This window comes from Bradysia coprophila, unplaced genomic scaffold, assembly GCF_014529535.1.
Source record: "Bradysia coprophila strain Holo2 unplaced genomic scaffold, BU_Bcop_v1 contig_232, whole genome shotgun sequence".
NCBI classification, from domain to species: Eukaryota; Metazoa; Arthropoda; class Insecta; order Diptera; family Sciaridae; genus Bradysia; species Bradysia coprophila.
In genome coordinates, this window is record NW_023503493.1 from 15,188,079 (window position 1) to 15,205,835 (window position 17,757).

The 17,757-nt window shown below is 34.3% G+C and overlaps 1 protein-coding gene across 11 annotated transcripts in view; it reads left to right on the forward strand.

The window, feature by feature from the left end:
• Positions 1–17,757, forward strand: part of LOC119076922 (sodium bicarbonate cotransporter 3) — a 39,718-nt gene that overhangs the window by 1,874 nt on the left and 20,087 nt on the right. For 3 of the 11 annotated variants that reach the window (XM_037183939.1, XM_037183937.1, XM_037183944.1), the window contains exons 1-5: positions 10,912–10,985; positions 13,286–13,383; positions 13,443–13,562; positions 14,113–14,181; positions 15,343–15,831. In XM_037183939.1, coding sequence (XP_037039834.1) covers positions 10,933–10,985; positions 13,286–13,383; positions 13,443–13,562; positions 14,113–14,181; positions 15,343–15,831 — 829 coding nt within the window. In that variant the 5' untranslated portion in view covers positions 10,912–10,932. Of the gene's footprint in view, positions 1–5,083; positions 5,165–5,867; positions 6,107–10,911; positions 10,986–13,285; positions 13,384–13,442; positions 13,563–14,112; positions 14,182–15,342; positions 15,832–16,081; positions 16,238–17,757 lie in introns of those variants that run through there. The other 8 variants (XM_037183936.1, XM_037183947.1, XM_037183938.1 and 5 more) reach the window with 7 other exon arrangements.

Below are 17,757 nucleotides of genomic sequence, written 5' to 3' on the forward strand. Positions count from 1 at the left end.
ATAAATGTATCTCCTGACATGTATTCGCTTTCTTCAGTGTTAATATGAGTTTATCATTCAGAACACGTACTTTGCAGGTAGACGACGTATTACAAATGAAGTCGCGGTTTGGTTTTTATTCACATTACTTTTCCATTCGCTTTAAAATTGGCTAACGTTCGATGTGATCTCATTTTAATTTCGCGACGAAGGAGTGAAGTGAGGATTTTTTCATATTTTACTATTGGCCAGGTGTAGAAAGTTTGTTGGCTGTAAGCATTGAATAAACACTAAATGATAAATTTTCTACTTATCGTTCATTAAATACAGAATTTCAGTAATCTTTTTCCATCTTAACTTATTGACTCGCCTCGCCCTGATTTAGTTGAGTTAGTTGTCAGGTTCTGTAGGTGCAGATTTTGCAGATGATTTAGAATATTTTTGGTGTTTGGCATGGTACGAGTGTGCAAAATAGATATTTTGTTACTCTTGAACGAAGGGTGCATTTTTTCAGACACATGACAGAGTCTGAACTCTCATAATAATATGTAGTTACTCGGGTCTAAAGAGACGAGAGAAAGAAGTCAACTAGTGTACATAGTTTGCAGCCTGCTAGTTCTTTGATACCAATAATACCATTAGCAGCCTTAATGGTAATTTTGCAATGACATTAGGAAAAAAAAGGTATGGAAATATTCGCATACTTCGATTAAAGTACTACTTAATTTTTTTTCTATTAACCTGCTAGGTGCTTTGGCTTCGTAGATTTTGCATGTTCCATTCGAAGCTTTCTTTGGAATTTTTCTATTTTAATTTACGGTCTTGACTTACACGATTCTACTGAACAATGGTTTGAGAAGATTACCTGAGACAGGTAATTCGTCTCCACAAGCCATCTTATTAATTCCTTTATTTGTCAGTGTGATTCATAAAAAAATCTAAGTCATCCGTTGCTGGTCAACAGTATATATGTCTTATATTTGCGGTTTATAACTTTGTGTGCCCAGATTAATATAGCGTAAGTTTTACCTATATAACGACAGGGTCAGTTACGATTATTGTATGTTTTCGCAAAGGTAAAATCAATTTCACACAACAGGATTATCGGAATAAATGTTTGCCCATTGTTTTTTCTTTGCGAATAGACTCACGGTATTCGGGGTGTAATCTTCATGAACGGAAACAACAAATTCCAATTTTGACCTGCGCTTATCTTTTTTGTACAAAGTTTGTTTACTCATTTCACATAACATAATTATTGGATCGTAAACCCTGAAAAGCTTTCGTTCCCTGTACGGTATAAGCAAATTTTGTTTATGTAAGCTGTAAATTAAAACGGTTGGTGGACGTAAATATTTTCATCGTACATCCTAACAGTTTTGCGGGTTCTGACAATTAAATTTTCGAAACTTTTGGGAAATGAAATCATCGTAAAAAAAGTTTTAATTATTCAGGATTTTACATGTGGAGGAGGTTACGTAGATTGTCGGACGGCAGTAAAAGCGAAAGTGTCGCCAAGTTTTACTGAAATTTGCGTACATAATTTCGGCTCAGTTTGTCCTAACTGTATGACGGTCTGTTTAACCTATCAGACCTTTGAGATTTTGTTGCATAATGTAGAAATGATGTAAAGTATTTGACTGAGTTACAGTACTGAAAACCTGACCGTGAATTGCTTGTGGAAATTTACATGCAATGAAAATAATAGGATAATTAGTGGTGTTTATGAACCGTAAGTTGTGTTACAACGACAACTATATGAAATACCACCAACCAGGATCACCATAACGCAACTCTCGTTTCACTGAAAACATTAATAAATCCAAAAACCCATTTAAAATTAATTAATTAAGACACCAAAGGATGAATCTGAACTATAAACGTGATATTTGCTCGTTTCTGTGAGTAGGTGTCAAGCAATAATGCTTCGAAAATATTTCGATTCCCCCAACTCTCGGTCAAACACCTTAATTTTAATGGAGGCGAAAGTTATGAAGTAATGTCTTCTTATTTCACTGACTTCCATTAGATCATTTGTGACATTTCTACAATTGACTCTTATCTGTTTAATTTCTCCTTAGTTTTTTCATCAATGAAAGTACGAAATGTATTCACAAAATATCCCATCAACTTCGTAATACCAATAAATATTTAAAGGACACGATCGATATTTCAATTTAATATTACAATGAACTGTATATCAATTGTTATCAACTTTATTATTGGATTATATTATCGAACGGTGTATCTTCTCTATATTGAATTACCGATATACAAATATATCAGCAAAAAATGAAGAGGCAATTCTGTGGATCAATTGTTCAAATTGAGGTATTGAATATCTTTTGTTGCAATACGCTTTTGTATGCATTAAATTTACTGAAACCTTCAATGTTCACCCTAAAGCACTCTTCTTGATTGTTCTTTTTTTATACGGTCTGGTTGGTTAATGTTCAGGCATTCAGGAAAATTGTCGATAGCATGTAGTTGAGTATACATTTGGAAAATCTGCAAATACGATCATCTAATTGTCAGGATATTCTGTTACATGCTCGTGAGTGCTAAGCTGTACGTTGTCGAAATATAAAAGCTAAGAATGTGAAAGGTTAAACAAATTTATCGAATGATTGCGAGTTATTCTTTTGACACAAAATGTTTCTCGGTGAAGTGAATCATATCAGTTTTCCCATTTTTTATTTCATTGAACTAGTCTGAGCAAAGTGATTTATATTCCGTAAATTTGTCTTACCTTTTATGAGAGAATTCGCCAAAACTTCGAACAGTCGGGATTGAAACCGACGGCGATTTCGCAGGAAAAACCGTTACTTAGGGAACTTTAAAGTTCGATTATTTTCCAAAATTTGATGGGTTGAGACACATTGTGGAAAATCAACTCCATTTCTATCTGGGACAGTGTGTATGGTCGAGTGGGGTGTCAGTGGATAGAGCTTGAAGTAAGCTACAAAACTCCGGGTTAGAGCTTCCTGCTACTAACTTTCCCAGCCGCCCAAAGCCCTTCAAAAATTTCTGTTTTCTCGAGGTTTTTCACTTGTTGCGGCGGCTGGGTGGGCCGAACATCAGCGTTTGTTGGTCAATAATAGTCAGCTAATTGACCTTCATAAACGTGCAAAATTTGACATCATTCACTTTTTGTATGTTGGAGTAATTGATAAAAAACGGTTTTTGCGACCACTTCGGAGAAAATTTTTCTAAGGGCCATGACAGCCCAACAAAAATTTTTCGGGAAAAAAGTTGTTCCACGATATTATCAGAATTGAACGACGTCGGCTTCAATCCCGATTCCATATAAGCTGTTCGACGTTTTGGCGAATTGACTCTTATGTTTTGTGTGATGCTATATTCAAGTTAGTCACAAATGGAGTCACTCGTCCGCAGTTCCTGACTCCGTAGATCACTAATAACGATGAAAAGAGACAGCACTGTAAAGATCCATTAAATTTTTCAACAATATTGTTGATGTAAAATAGGGTGGGTCGTATTTTCATTTTGTTTTTATTTTAAAAGGCCTGGCCCCAGGCTGTACTCAGAAATGACCAAGGAATCCGAAACAGCAAAAAAAAAATTTAAAAATTCATTTTTCCCTTGCCTCTAGGCTGATTTTTGATTTTTGGGGTAGTAGCATGAAATTGCACACAATGTTGACAGATATCTCGGGCAGATGGGAACAGAAGACATTTCTGCTAACTGTAGTGAATAGCTGAGGAGTCCAGCTATGAAATACCATAAGAACGTTGTTGTTCTTCGCCTTCACTCGGGCAGGGTAACTCTGTCAGTGTTCCCAACTAAGACTCTTCAACCAAAAATTTCAACTTTATTTGCAAACAAAATCGGCAAATCACGACATAATACATCGTGTGAGGTATGTCTGAACAGGTAATCTTATAGAGAATCCATTGCAGAGACGTTTTTTGAAAACAAGTTGAAAAAACTCACAGGAGCTGTGTTTTTGAAGCCCAAAGTTGGCAATTTTTTGTTAGAATGAAAAAGTTAAATGAACAGAAAACCCTAAATGTAAAATTTTCAAACTCTCAAAATTCCGGAATAATTTACTTTACCAGCCACCCATGTTCGTACAAAAATGTAGAAAATGTATGCCACACCGTTGAATATTTTATAGAAACAAACCCTTGTGAACGGAAAGTAAATAGCAAATAAACAAAAACATGTTATTGTCGGTTCGATTCATCAGCTTAATGAATGTGTATTATGTTTTCATGCTGCTCGATCAAAAATTAACTACATTTTCACCTCCGGATACGTTATTCGTTTGGTAGACTGGACAGGACATCATATTGGTTCTCTCTGTATCTGTAAACACGAACGGAATAGTAATTAGGATGTGCGAAGGGAAATTAATTCTTCTTATTCTTTTCGAGAATCGAGAAAAATAATTACTACTTTATGGTGTGGTGGAGCGACCAAACATTAATATCACAAAAGCGTACAGTTTGTTTAGTCAAAACCTTTGTCAGGAGTTGAAATTTTGTTGAACATTGACCTTATACGTGAAGAGAAAAAACATGCGCTGTATCCACATGGTCACTATTTGCATCGAATATTAGAAGTAAGAAAGCTGCAGCTTTGTTATAGCTAACTAAAATATTATTTACCCTCCATCTCATCTCACTTTTACTTTCTCATATATAAGAACATCCTATTAGGAAGTCATTTCCATGAATTATTATCTATCTAAAGCATGAATTTGTCACTCCCATCGTTATAACTGTCGCAATCATAATTTGTTTTATTTACACAAAAATGAATTGCTTGCCTTGTTGAATCCAAATCAATTGCACACAGTGTAAAATTAAAGTTATTCTACCCACAAATTTTCTTTTTCTTTGTGAGATATCGTGAGCTATTAATTTTCATTAGCCGCTTGTTACATTGCGTTATCAAATCGTTATGATTATCAAACCTCTCTGTGATGTTGTTTCTTGAAATATGGAAAACAATTTTCTTTATCTTCAGTTGTATTACACTCTTACTATGAATAACTCTGTAGACGCTCTCAGTTTGTAAGAATAAAAAGCAAATCGTTTTCATACTGTCATGATAGAACGCATGCAACAATATATTCAGTTTCGTTTGTGAACTCCAACCGCGCACATTAAAAATCTCTTTTTCGTCTATGAACTGCATGAACGCTATTGATTCTTACTCGGTTTCATTAAAATTTTATTATTTTTTTTAATTTTTATTATTTTTAAAAAGAGTTCGGTCTTCGTTATTCATAATCGCGTAGAAGTTTTCAATCGAAGATGTACTTTGCTGGAATTGCTTAATATATACACTACACAGTCGGTGGTTCTCCTTCATTCATTGATATTTCAGTGCTGAAAGATTTTATATCGAAATTCGATTGTTTATAAAAGAACATGAAAACAAAAACATTCGTTGGGAAAATATGAGAAAAACCGTTTTCGATCGTCTAGTGAAGTGGAATCAATGAACTGAATGTTTTGTTACAAATCGAAACGATATTTTCGTGTTGGATTATTCTCAGTGCTACTTCATATCATCATACCGTACATATTAAATTGTAACACGGACGTATAACAAAGAACAAAGCGGAAATTCATTTCACTGAAATGTTGCTGCTACGTAGACGCTTCAGTTTATTTTAATTTTATATGAACATTTTTTTTTGAAATATGCACACACTCATTGGTTCCCATTCGGAATAAACCTGCCTCGAATTAAATGTAAAATTAAAATTTCGACTTTGATTTGTTAATTGACGCAACTCCGGAACGCACGTTGAGAGTTAATAACATTCTAAAATTCAAATTTATTGCCAGTCGACGATTTTTGTGTGTGTATTTTTAATGAAAAATAAATTCTTTTTTGATTACATTTTTTGTCAGTCTCATGGTTGGTGTTATCTTATGATTTAACTGAGTGTTGTTGACGCTTTTATGTAAAACTGTCTGCCGCTGGTATGACTGAACGTAAAGCTTTGTATGTGTAAAATTAATTATTTTTTTAAAAATCCGTTAACCCAATTCTTCGTGTGATAATTTTGTTAAATGTTCTGTGCCTTAAATGAAAATGATATAAGCTGAATGCGACCGACGAACATGGATGCATACGTAAATATTAGGAAGTAAGTTTTGGACACAAGCACGGGCACACATGACTTTTCCTTTTCTTTAATTATCGGATATGATGAAACGACGAACGCTTTAAACGCCTCTATAAGAATGATTTTACAAAGACACTTATTCACTAAACTTAAACAAAGATTGTATATGCTGGCGTTATAAAGGATGCAGTTTTGTACAGATTAGGTGACTCTCAAAACGAAGCGAGGAATTACAGACAAGCTATGACTCCCCGTTGAATGTAAGGTTTTCTTATGTAAGTTCTTGGTAACAGAACTTTGACTTCCCTTTGTGTTTTAATACAAAAACGACTCACAAGGACGTTAATTGTGGCGTAGTTCATCGTCGTCATTGATAGAGTTGTAAAATCGAATATTAATGAATTTACACCGATAACTCCCTCGTAGTCTATATAACTATCGAATGTTGACTGCCTTTACATGGTTATACATTCCTACAGCTTTGTACGTTATGCATCGATAAATGTTATTAATGTGAAAGTGAACCAGACTCCGTCGGACCTATTTTTTTCAAAAGATCTACTTTTGAAGTTCATCATAAAACTTACTGACATATTGCTGGCCAAGACATTCTTTAAATCGATTTTTCACCATGAAGCCATGATGGCTCATTTTTGGTCAAATAGATAAAAATGTAGATCTGGTTGCGGTCAACATTTTTCTCCATTTGACGAAAAATGAGCCATCATGGCTTCATGGTGAAAAATCGATTTAAAGACTTTTGGTGGAAGTTCAATAGCCAATAAAAGATTATCTGGGCATGTAAACAAAGCGTCGCTAAAAAAAAGCTCCAAAGGAGCCTGGTCCACTTTCAATAAAACTCCTCTGCAGATTTACTGAAAAAGTAGAAGACGGCAAATTGGAAGCAAATGAGTAATTTCATGTGCTGACTTTCCACACAAGTGTTGTGGACAAGGGACTATACTCAGAACATTTACTAATCGGTATAAGATAAATTATCTTCAAGAGACCTTACGTATAACGATATCATGTCATAGTTTCAATAAAACGAATATTTTTCTCACACTCATATTGAAATGCCTTGAAAAATAAGCCATGCAGACAGTCGTCCCAAACAAGGGAGTCATATTTTATTAGCTAAATGATTTACATGGTGTAGCAATTTAATAAAAATTGATATGAATAAGTATTAACAACAAAGCCATTATTCTTATCATGTCAATAAAACAAAATACGCGCCATAGTACAGACCTGAATGGTCTGAACTTGTTATCATACAGTTTTTATAGTTCACATCTTTCAGTATAAGGCTAAGCTGCTGTCGGTTTTTTTTTTATATTCATGTTGGCGGATTTGTACTGCCTTTCTCACTTATCTGACACATTTCAGCGTGAGCGTATGAACTCAACATGTATGTTGTGAAAGAGATGAACGTTTATTAGTCAAATTTATTTTTTCAAAGAAATTTAATTTGATGCTGTTGTTTGTTCAGGTTCAATTTCGAGCAAAATATTTCAATGAAAAATCAACGAGTTTTCGTCTCTTTTACTTGAATATTTTTCACTTAAAATAATTTAACTTTCAAGACGTTTTATTGAAAAAGTTTCTTCTTAGTTAGGTACATAAAATCGTACAGCGACTGTTAAGTTAAACAGCAACAAAGAATGTTTAATCAATCATACTAAAACGACGTAGCTCACAGTGGCATGACATCGACTACCTTTGGATGTAATACCACCCTTTCGCCTTTCCGCAGTATAGTAGTGCATACTTGTTAGACGAAAAACATGCATACAGACAGCTTAGAGGCGAAATAGTTGTCGGCTTCTAAGGTATTAATTGTTACAAATACCGTACCGAACTCAACATGAAACAGAACCTTCTCCGAATTATTTCATATATCAAACGCTTGTGTTGCCCCCGAATTCCCTTTGATGGTTTTGCTGGCTATATTTCATAATTATTTACTTCATGAAATTGCACCTACCATACGTATCAGCACGTGTACATCAGCGTATATAAAATACACGTACAGTACATAGTAAAGCTATCTGACTGCAATATGCGATTTGTCTTAGCAAATATTTGCAGAGTTTTATTAATATTGATAACATTAAGGTATCGATTTTGTTTAATGATATTCCAAAAGCAACATTATATCGAACATTCATTCCGTGTCGTAAAACGAGAGTTAGCATTTGGAAAATATTTGTTATTTAAAAGAAAATCGCTTGTTAGTCTAAATCAGTTAGCAATAATTTCTTATTGGATAATACCATTCACCTGCTTAAGAGATCATCCTTTTTATGATCCGCTGTATGATTAGTCACTTCGTTTTCTTTTGTTTGTTTACTTTTTTCTTCATGACTCATCACTTGGTTACCCTCCAACGTTTTAGATTTTATCCTACAAACACCAACTGTTTGGCCTATTGGATTTTCCATCATTTAATGTTTTGTTCGGTTATACTCAGACAACAGGGCCCATTTTAAGGGAATTTTATTCTTAAAAATTCTTACATTTTCCAAGCGGTTTTCGGTATATATTTACTCCTAAGATCGCTAATCGCAACCGCTACAGTCATTTTCTGACTTTCTCCATTGTTTTTGATGTCCTCGAGTCAAACAAAAAACTAAATTTATCAACTTTTTGCCATTTTTCAGTTATTTTTTTGTGTTTTTAAGATTTGCAAGAACTTATTCCTTAAAAATAGGCCCTGACAGACACAACCATAAAAAGAATTTTTTTTTTCAACACACAAGATTTTATGCACGATATTGAAACTTTGTGCTTTTAATACCATGGGGACGTCTGAAACTTTATGACGAACTAGTAAAAGTGTCTGGTGTAATTTACTGTAAGTAAATGACATCACTCGTATCGAATATAGTTTTCTTAATTAACTCGCTCAGAATTTCACTCGGATGTCATAAAGTTTTTATTTGAATATGTATATCAATGTGGCATATAAAGGAATGGCATTAATCTACTTTACGCACGCTGTATTTTATTGCAATTTCCTGAATCGTTAAACTAAAATTATGAAAATTATGCTAAGAAATATACCCAGCCGATGCAAACAGGTGGAAGAATAGAGTTTGTTGATAAAGGAAATCAATAGAATATTTACATAGAATTGACTCATGTTTTACCTTTGAAGAAGCTGAATTCTGAAGTGGTTATATATATCCGTATCGAACCTTTCAACCTTTCTAGACAAAATTATTAATCATAGAAAGTCTATCCATGACTTCTGTTTATGTTGTTGGCACAGGATACAAGAAAATTTAAATATTCATTGGTCGTTTATAGAGGTGTGCGCCGATCTTAAAATAGTCGGCGGCGGTGCGCCGACTGGTAAGGGATCGGCGGTGGCGCGCCGGCAGAAATTTATAGTCGGCGGCGGTGCGCCGATCGGCGCGCCGATAAATTTACAAAAAATCTAAACTTTCGAAAATAATGCAAAAACATTTGAAAAAGCGTGCGCAATCCTTTTTCCGAACACTGAATTCTTACTATCTTGCGATCTGAAGTATCAACCACTTATACAAGGGGAATCAACTGAGACGTATCTCACCTTTTATATTTTGAATGTACAATCACTGACCTATTATTTTAAAAACATCTAATTTAATGAATCCAAGAATGAGTTTGCGTAAATGACATATAAGCTATAAGTCAACTTATAAGTTGGAAATTTTAAGTCACATCTTCATACTAGATGTTCTGCAGGTTTCTTATTTCCAACTTATAATTTATGTCATTTACGCAAACTCACTACTATTATCTTTCGATTTATGCAATAACCGTTCCCGTTGCCTTTAGTCCATCTTCGATGTAGGAGTGAGATCGTAGTAGAAGGTTTTCGCAAATAAGAGATTTAGATAAACTTAAATTTATAAGTAATAAGACTACGCCAAAATGATTCTTTTCCCAACTTTTTTACATAAAGCAGCTAAAAATTGAAAATAAAGATACCAGTGTTTCGTCTTTTGACGAAAAAACTTGAAACCGGAAAGATTTTCCACTTTATAAATTCCTGAAACATGTGATTTGCGTCATTTTCCACCCAAATTCCACATAAGGTCTTAAGTTTGCCACTTTACAATTACAGTAGTATTCACCGAGTTTTGACTGATTCACTGTATTTTGATCTCTTTCTTCTTTCTCTTATCTGCATCAACAGACAATAAAAGAAACTTTGTCTGCCGTCTGCCGCGCTCCATTCCATTGCACAGAAAATAGAGTAACGTACCCAAGGGTTCACGTTAAGTGAGGATACAGAAAATACAAATGCTGTTTCGATCTCGGATATCGATGGCGGTCCCAGGCCAGCGTGATCTGATCATCCTTAGTTGTATCCATCGATACCCTTCCCAAGACAGCAGCAAACTTTTTCTTTGGACTAGTATTTAAAAATTTGCATAAAACACTTGCCATCTACTGATGGAAATAGGATACGTTATAGAAAGCTACTTCGAAGATAACCCTATCGTAGCATCAGAAACAAAATCACCGTCGCCGTCGTACAGTGTGAGTAAGAAGAAAAACCCAAAGTTCCAACAAAAAAAATTAACAAAAAACTCCTTTCTACGCATATAGAAACATAGCAGCATAACCTGACTTATAAATTAAGAGAGATAAACTTTTGATAAAACCTTGTTAATTAAAATGGCTGAAAGCACTAAACGTATAAAATTTCGGCGCGACGAAAATACAATTGGCGGCGGCGGCGGCGTGAGCTATTATTTTTCAGCGGCGGCGCGCCGAAAAATTAGCAAAAAATCGGCGGCGCGCCGGCGTAAAATCGGCGGTGCACACCTCTAGTCGTTTAGTAAAGAGTGAGTATGGATCCGTCTCTAATCGCTATACCGATATTGTTACTTGGGGTTAACCAGAGGTATCTTTTCCAATTTCCAAAACAGCTTAATTAGTACGACATTCGTTGAAACTGATCCCTCTACAACGTAATATCAATGAAATGGTTTGATAATAGCGAAAATAGACATCAAATTCGTGACTGAAATTGCTGTAAAAAAAAACTACGCTTTTCGGAATAACTTATACTCTAATTACGGTTTGCATGTCAAAATACCATAAATAAATAATTTTTAATAAAACGAACGAATCGAATTCGGTGACGAATTTACTTAACCAAATTTGAGTATATAAAACACTTCGTCTGGTGCAAATTCTTCATCTAAATATGTTTCTCGCGAAGTTAATTTGGCCCAGTCTACATTTTCGAAACTCTCACGAACGTACCATAACAATCTAGATTATAAATTCGTTGTTGTTGACGGTATGCATTCATACAAAAGAAGCATGAGTACATGTTTTTCTGGTTTCATTTTAACTGAGACTCTTCTATTTATATGAACGAAAAATGGATTTTCTTGCAATAATGTTAATTACTTATGCAATTTGTATGAATCTTTGATTGAATTTCGAACGAAAGTCGATCCATCTGTTATTTTGCTGGGCCTCTTGTTATGTATCAGAGTCAAATACTCAAGATTATACAAACTGTTTGCCAAATATTTAACTGAAGTAAATTTTTGTAGCTGAATTCCCCTCAGAGTTTATCGATAAATCTTATTCTTAAAGATACATATATCTCTGAGTCCCGTCAAATTCAATAGACTCTGAGGAATTTAAATAGTGTACAAACCGCAAAAAATTAGTCTCAAGGCTATGAGGTTACTAGGAGCAGTACCATGCTACTATAAATTTACCAGGATAAATTCAACTGACGTCTGTCAAATTTATCAGCTTTAACAAACCTTGACTAGGAATATAACTATTTTGCTAGTTTATCGAAAGTTAAATAAAACGTGTCATAAACTCTGACGGGAATCCAGCTACTAATTTTAGATATAATTTAGTTTACCAAAAATAGACCTAAAATCCATCATAATTTGGAGTCCCCTGTACCGTGATTTTGACAAACTGTTGAGGTTAAAAGTCATGGAAACGATGTGAATCCATGAAGGTTGTGAACATAAGAATAAATGTGCGATGAAATTCGGTCACACACATGACTGACTTTAAACGAATCGATAGAAACCTTTCAAAGGACCAAAACAGTACTTTCGTTCATGATTACTGATTAAGTCTCAACCGACTTCAATCACATTTCCTTGAACCCCATTTATGTGATGAAATTAGATATTTTCGCTGATTACACCAACAGAATGTAATTTAATTACGATCTAATATGGTATCTCAAAATTCATCAAATATTTTATTGATGGCTTTGTTATTTTGTTATAAATGTATACATAATTTGGTCGTAATATGGATGTTTGTTCCTCATACATTGTGTACGTAATCGATCGTTACATATCTTTCTCAATGTGTTCTTATTATGTTAATGTAATTAAAAACATGATTCCAATGGAAATAACATAGAAACAAACTGGAGATTAGTTTTTGATTAAATGTAAAAATACATTTTACCCTTTTCATCTCCGGAAATTCGCTTTCCTTCAAAACTTATTTCTGGGTGTCTTCGCGAAAAAAATTTACTTACCTAATGGTTCGGATATTGTTATTTTGACATAGCTCGCCCATAGCGAACAAAACGGAATCTTTGTCAAAATATAGATCTTCAAACCAATATGTAATGTAGTAATGTAGCCGCAACCATTTTATCTATTAAAAGCAATATTGTTTGACGAAACAGTGTACTTTGTGTTTCTGTTTAATAACTTGAATTTTACCACCAAGTTCATAAAAGTTACTCTCTCAAGGATTGCGAGAATTAAGGCCAATACACATTAACATCTAGTGTCAATTAAGAATATGATATTTCTATTGTCATAGTATGTACATTATGTGCGTAGTTTTAAATTTGTGGGGTCGGCAATCCTACTCGTCAAATAAAAAATTTAGAGCCACGTATGTACTGTGCCTTACGTAATTAAGCATTTGAGCGAAGCGAGATTTACATTGCCGTAACACGTAAAAGCTTCAGTAAAGAACCAATTAAATGTCAATTTTTGGCCTACATATTCTTAAAATAAATTTTTAAACGTGAAGCCATGATGGCACATTTTTGGCCAAATAAAGAAAAATGTAGAATCTCCTGTTTTTGTGAGTGTGAATAAAAGTGAGGTTCCCCTTAAACAATTAGTTGAATCATTTCTAAAACAACTTGTTTGATCAAAGAAAAAATTTTAATGTTTCTCTTCATTACAGACCGTGGACGATGGACAGTTCCGGTGAAAATGAAGCTTCCAAAGATCCAGGAATATGTCAGCCCTCGCACCAGGGATACACTGAACAAGACTTTGAAGGTAAAATTGAATTTTTATTTAAAAAAAGGACAGAAAATAAAATTGAGTTAATTGGACAGGACATCGAGCTCACACAGTGTTCGTTGGTGTTCATATGCCAGGAGGTCGTCGACATTCGCATCGACGGCACAAACACCATCACAGGGATAGTGACAAGCCCACAGATTTCGATCGACCAAGTATGTTATACGTTCATGTTTATAACCGTTTCATTTGTATATCCCGTTCATGGCATTTTATTCCATAAAAATATAATCGATAATTGTTACGATTGGGTTGGGTTGGAATGCGTTTGAAACTAACATTTCCATAATAACCATAATTTTAAAAATTAAAACAAAAAATTGTCATGAAAATGGTTTTGTTTGTTTCATGTCAAAATAGACTAATAATTTTACAAACAACAAATTGATATTTGTTTAAGCTCTCAATAAATAATTTTTGAATAAAATGAAATGGAACTGCCACCGGCAAGTGTTCATTTTAATTTAACAATCAAATTTTCGCTCACCATTTTCTTCCTTGATTTTTCGCGAATCATTTCCAATTTTCATTATCTGCAAGGTTCAGATTTCGAATCTACTAAAAAAAATTCTCCATTCAATGCAGATCCATATAATAAATCAAATATGATAGGTAGATAATTGAAACTTTATTGATTTTGATTTCCGTCAACCTTTTAAATTGTCTTCAACAAATTCTTTACAAGAAAAATTACTGATACTCTAGGATCTGGCTCAATTGTTGGACTGTCTCGTCGCCGAATGAGTATAACGACAGATGATGGAGCGACTATCAGTAAGAAGGAGACCACCAGTCTTTACATTTTACCTTACTAGATCTGAATTTTTGCATGAAAAATTTTACTTATTTAGTAGTTCTATAAAATGCATGACTAGCGTAGTCACATCAAAGAACACGAGTTTTAATCCAACACATCGTTCTGTACACAATAAGTTTACACTGCGTCTGAGAAATCACAGGTACATAGTTAATTGGATTACAAGCACCAGAGGAGCACCACTATGAATGTGTAAATATAGGTCGACAATACGATTATGTTCTAAAAATTCTATTTTATAAGTGGGACAAATCTAATTGTTTTACCATGGAAATTGGTCAAATACTCACACGAAATATAGTTTTTTTGAGGTGCTATATACGAGTCGAGAAAACTTTGAATTTTTTTTGTGATATTAATAGTCCATGTCTGTGGATGAAAAAGAAAAGGTTTAATTATAATCAGTCACGAAAAACTATTACAAGGTGCAACGTAGTAGTTTCAGTTGCAGCTCTTGCATATTCTAGTCAATGTTACTGTTGTTTCCGTTTCTAATTTTCCACACTGCACACACTAAAATTAATTCAATGTTTATACCACTTTATCGCATTCATCTTGTCATTAGAAGCGCAAACTTTTATAACTTTCGGCTAAAATAAAAAACCGACTGATGTTGACTCAACTAATTTAGGTATTACAGTAGATAAATAGCAAAATTCAATTAGTTAATTACATGATATACATTCCTTAATTATGTCAATATAATTTCCTTCCATTTTTTTTTCTTTCTAATTTTTAAGCACGACACCAGCAAAATGGAAATAAAATGTTTGAAATTCAAGGACCGACCTGTAAATTCTAAGTAGATAAACAACTGAATTTGTTTGCTGGAAAATGGTTTCGAAAAGCAATTAAAAGCTTTTCAAGGTGTTGTTATCGTGGCGGATGTAATAATTCATACAACGTAATCCTCCCGAGGAACAACATCTGCCGACGGCTGGCACTTTTTAATTTTTCTACGAATTTTATGAATTTCAAACAATTTTTTTCTGCTAAGCTTTCAACATCATTTGATTTACCTTTTCCAATAGAAAAATACTTTTTCGAATCTTTGTGTCTGCAAAATAACATTACCTACCGTCTACCGTATCACTAACGCATTACCTTTCACATTTTAGTTACACCTCCAGCTCAAAGAGTTCAATTTATCCTCGGCGAAGATGTCGATGATGGAACACATGAATCGCATCCCCTTTTCTCCGAAATGGAGGAACTGGTCAAGGAGGGCGACGAACTGGAGTGGAAAGAGACTGCCAGATGGGTGAAATTCGAAGAAGATGTTGAAGAAGGCGGAAATCGATGGTCTAAGCCACACGTCGCAACCCTATCGTTACATTCACTGTTCGAACTGAGAAGTCTGTTAACGAATGGAACGGTTATGCTGGATATGATTGCGACCAGTTTGGAGGAGGTGGCTGATTTGGTTTGTGATAATATGGTCAATGCTGGCTCGTTGCCGACCGGTTCCAGGGAAAAGGTTCGCGAAGCGCTTTTGCGACGCCATCGTCATCAACATGAGCAAGCCAAAAAGAAAGACAACAACATGAGTCGATTGCCAATTATTCGATCGTTAGCTGAAATAGGAAGAAATCATTCAACATCAAAAAGTATGTGTTCCATTTCAGTTTTATTGATTTTTTTTTTGATTCTTTAAATTTATCACGATTTTTTAATGAAATTATTTGCTCCTATTGATGATGAGTTCTTGACAAAAAAAATATAATGAAAGCAATGAACGAGAGTCTAGTAGATCAGATTAATTATCGTGCGCACACTCTGCACTCCCTCCCAATTTGTCTGAGGATCGTTTTTTGTTTCGCATTTTGTTCACAAACATTTCTAACACAAAAAATTCAGACAGTGCATCACCGAAGCGACCCAATTCAAAATCGTCTTATTCACTACGCGATGCCCATTCACCGGAAGAAGACATCGTTCCGGCATCACAAAGTGGTGGTTTATTATCTAGATTCAATAAAGACCAAAGGGGATCGTATCTTGCGGTTCCAACAGGTATTACACACATCTACTGAATAACTTGCTTATACCCCTAATTTGTTGTAACGAACTGTATAAGCTTGAACCACCTGTACAAACAATTTATAGTCTCAAAATAACCGCAAGAGTAAAATTTTACCAAGCGAGAAATGGTATGGTCATAATCGAATGGCGCATTACATAGATTAAACGGGTGTACATTGCATAAATTACACATTATATAGCTTTGTGTTGTCTGCTGTATAACAAGTATGTACTTGGCTCGCCAAGATGAATAATAATTTGAATGTATCACATCACAAATTCACTCTGTAAGATACATATAGGTGTAACAAGCTCTAATCCATTTACTTCATTATCACACTTAGCTGCATCGCATTAACATGAAAACAACGTTGGCTATCGGTATGCTTACAATGATTTTACTGCCAACTTTACCCTTTCCACATTTTGTTTGACAGGGACTAGGACTCTGTTAGAAAGTAATTAACAATTACTAGGCTTCTTAGACGTATTTCTGTTAATAACATACATTGAAACCTAATAGGATAGAGACTGCCTCAAACATAAATTCCCGAAATATGTTAAACCACTAAAATTTGTGGGAAGGTTCGTACCTCGATGGAGATGGTAAATTCGCGGCAGTGTTTATGTAAAATTTGTTAATCAAACCATAAAGCAATTTATTACGAAAATATGCGAACGTAATGAAAAAAATTGGTTCTGTTTTGCGTAACGCGTTTCCTCTGCTTTGAACTGAAATGCTAACGGCTGCTTTATATAGTGAAAAAACAATCTCTGAGCAACACATTTTCGTTTCTAATTGCCCTCGGGTTTTATTCATTTTTGTCTTATTACAACATTGTCTTGTTTATTTAGCGCTGTAAGTGGAAATGGTAAACATTTTGTATTGTGTTCATCTGGAGAGACTTGTATCCATAGAGGTTTTGAATCAACAACCGCACTGTTACATATTGCAAAATTACTTGAACTTTCATTTCATGAGATTCAGTTGTTCGGTTCACTTTATACTTCAATACGAATTAATTAAATTATATCTGCAACATGAGTTGCTTCCAGTACGTCAATAATCTTACCACATAAACTCAATTCTATACAGGGCCTTCCTTCCATAAACTACGTTCTTATCATAGAAGAATTTTCCATTATTGAATAACTTCTTTGCATCTCGTGCGGTTGACTTCTTTTGAATTTTGCATATTGAATCCATGCTGAAAGCTGAAAGGTTGGACATAAAATTGAAATGCTCTGTATTCAGGTGTGGTATTTCTAACTTTTTTTCTACAAAAAAAAAGCATTCCCTGGGGATGTTGTCGTTAGATACAAATCCTGAAGCATTTTTCAGGCTGCAAAAAATTTGTTTCATCTACTTCGGTCGACTCCCACGCGCACATCATATCTTCATCGGAAGAAGATTGATTTTAGAAGATAAACTGCTTTCTATTCATATTTCAATTTGTAGAAGAATACTTGGAATATATTTGCCTTTGTTATAGTTAGTGCCAAGGAACGAA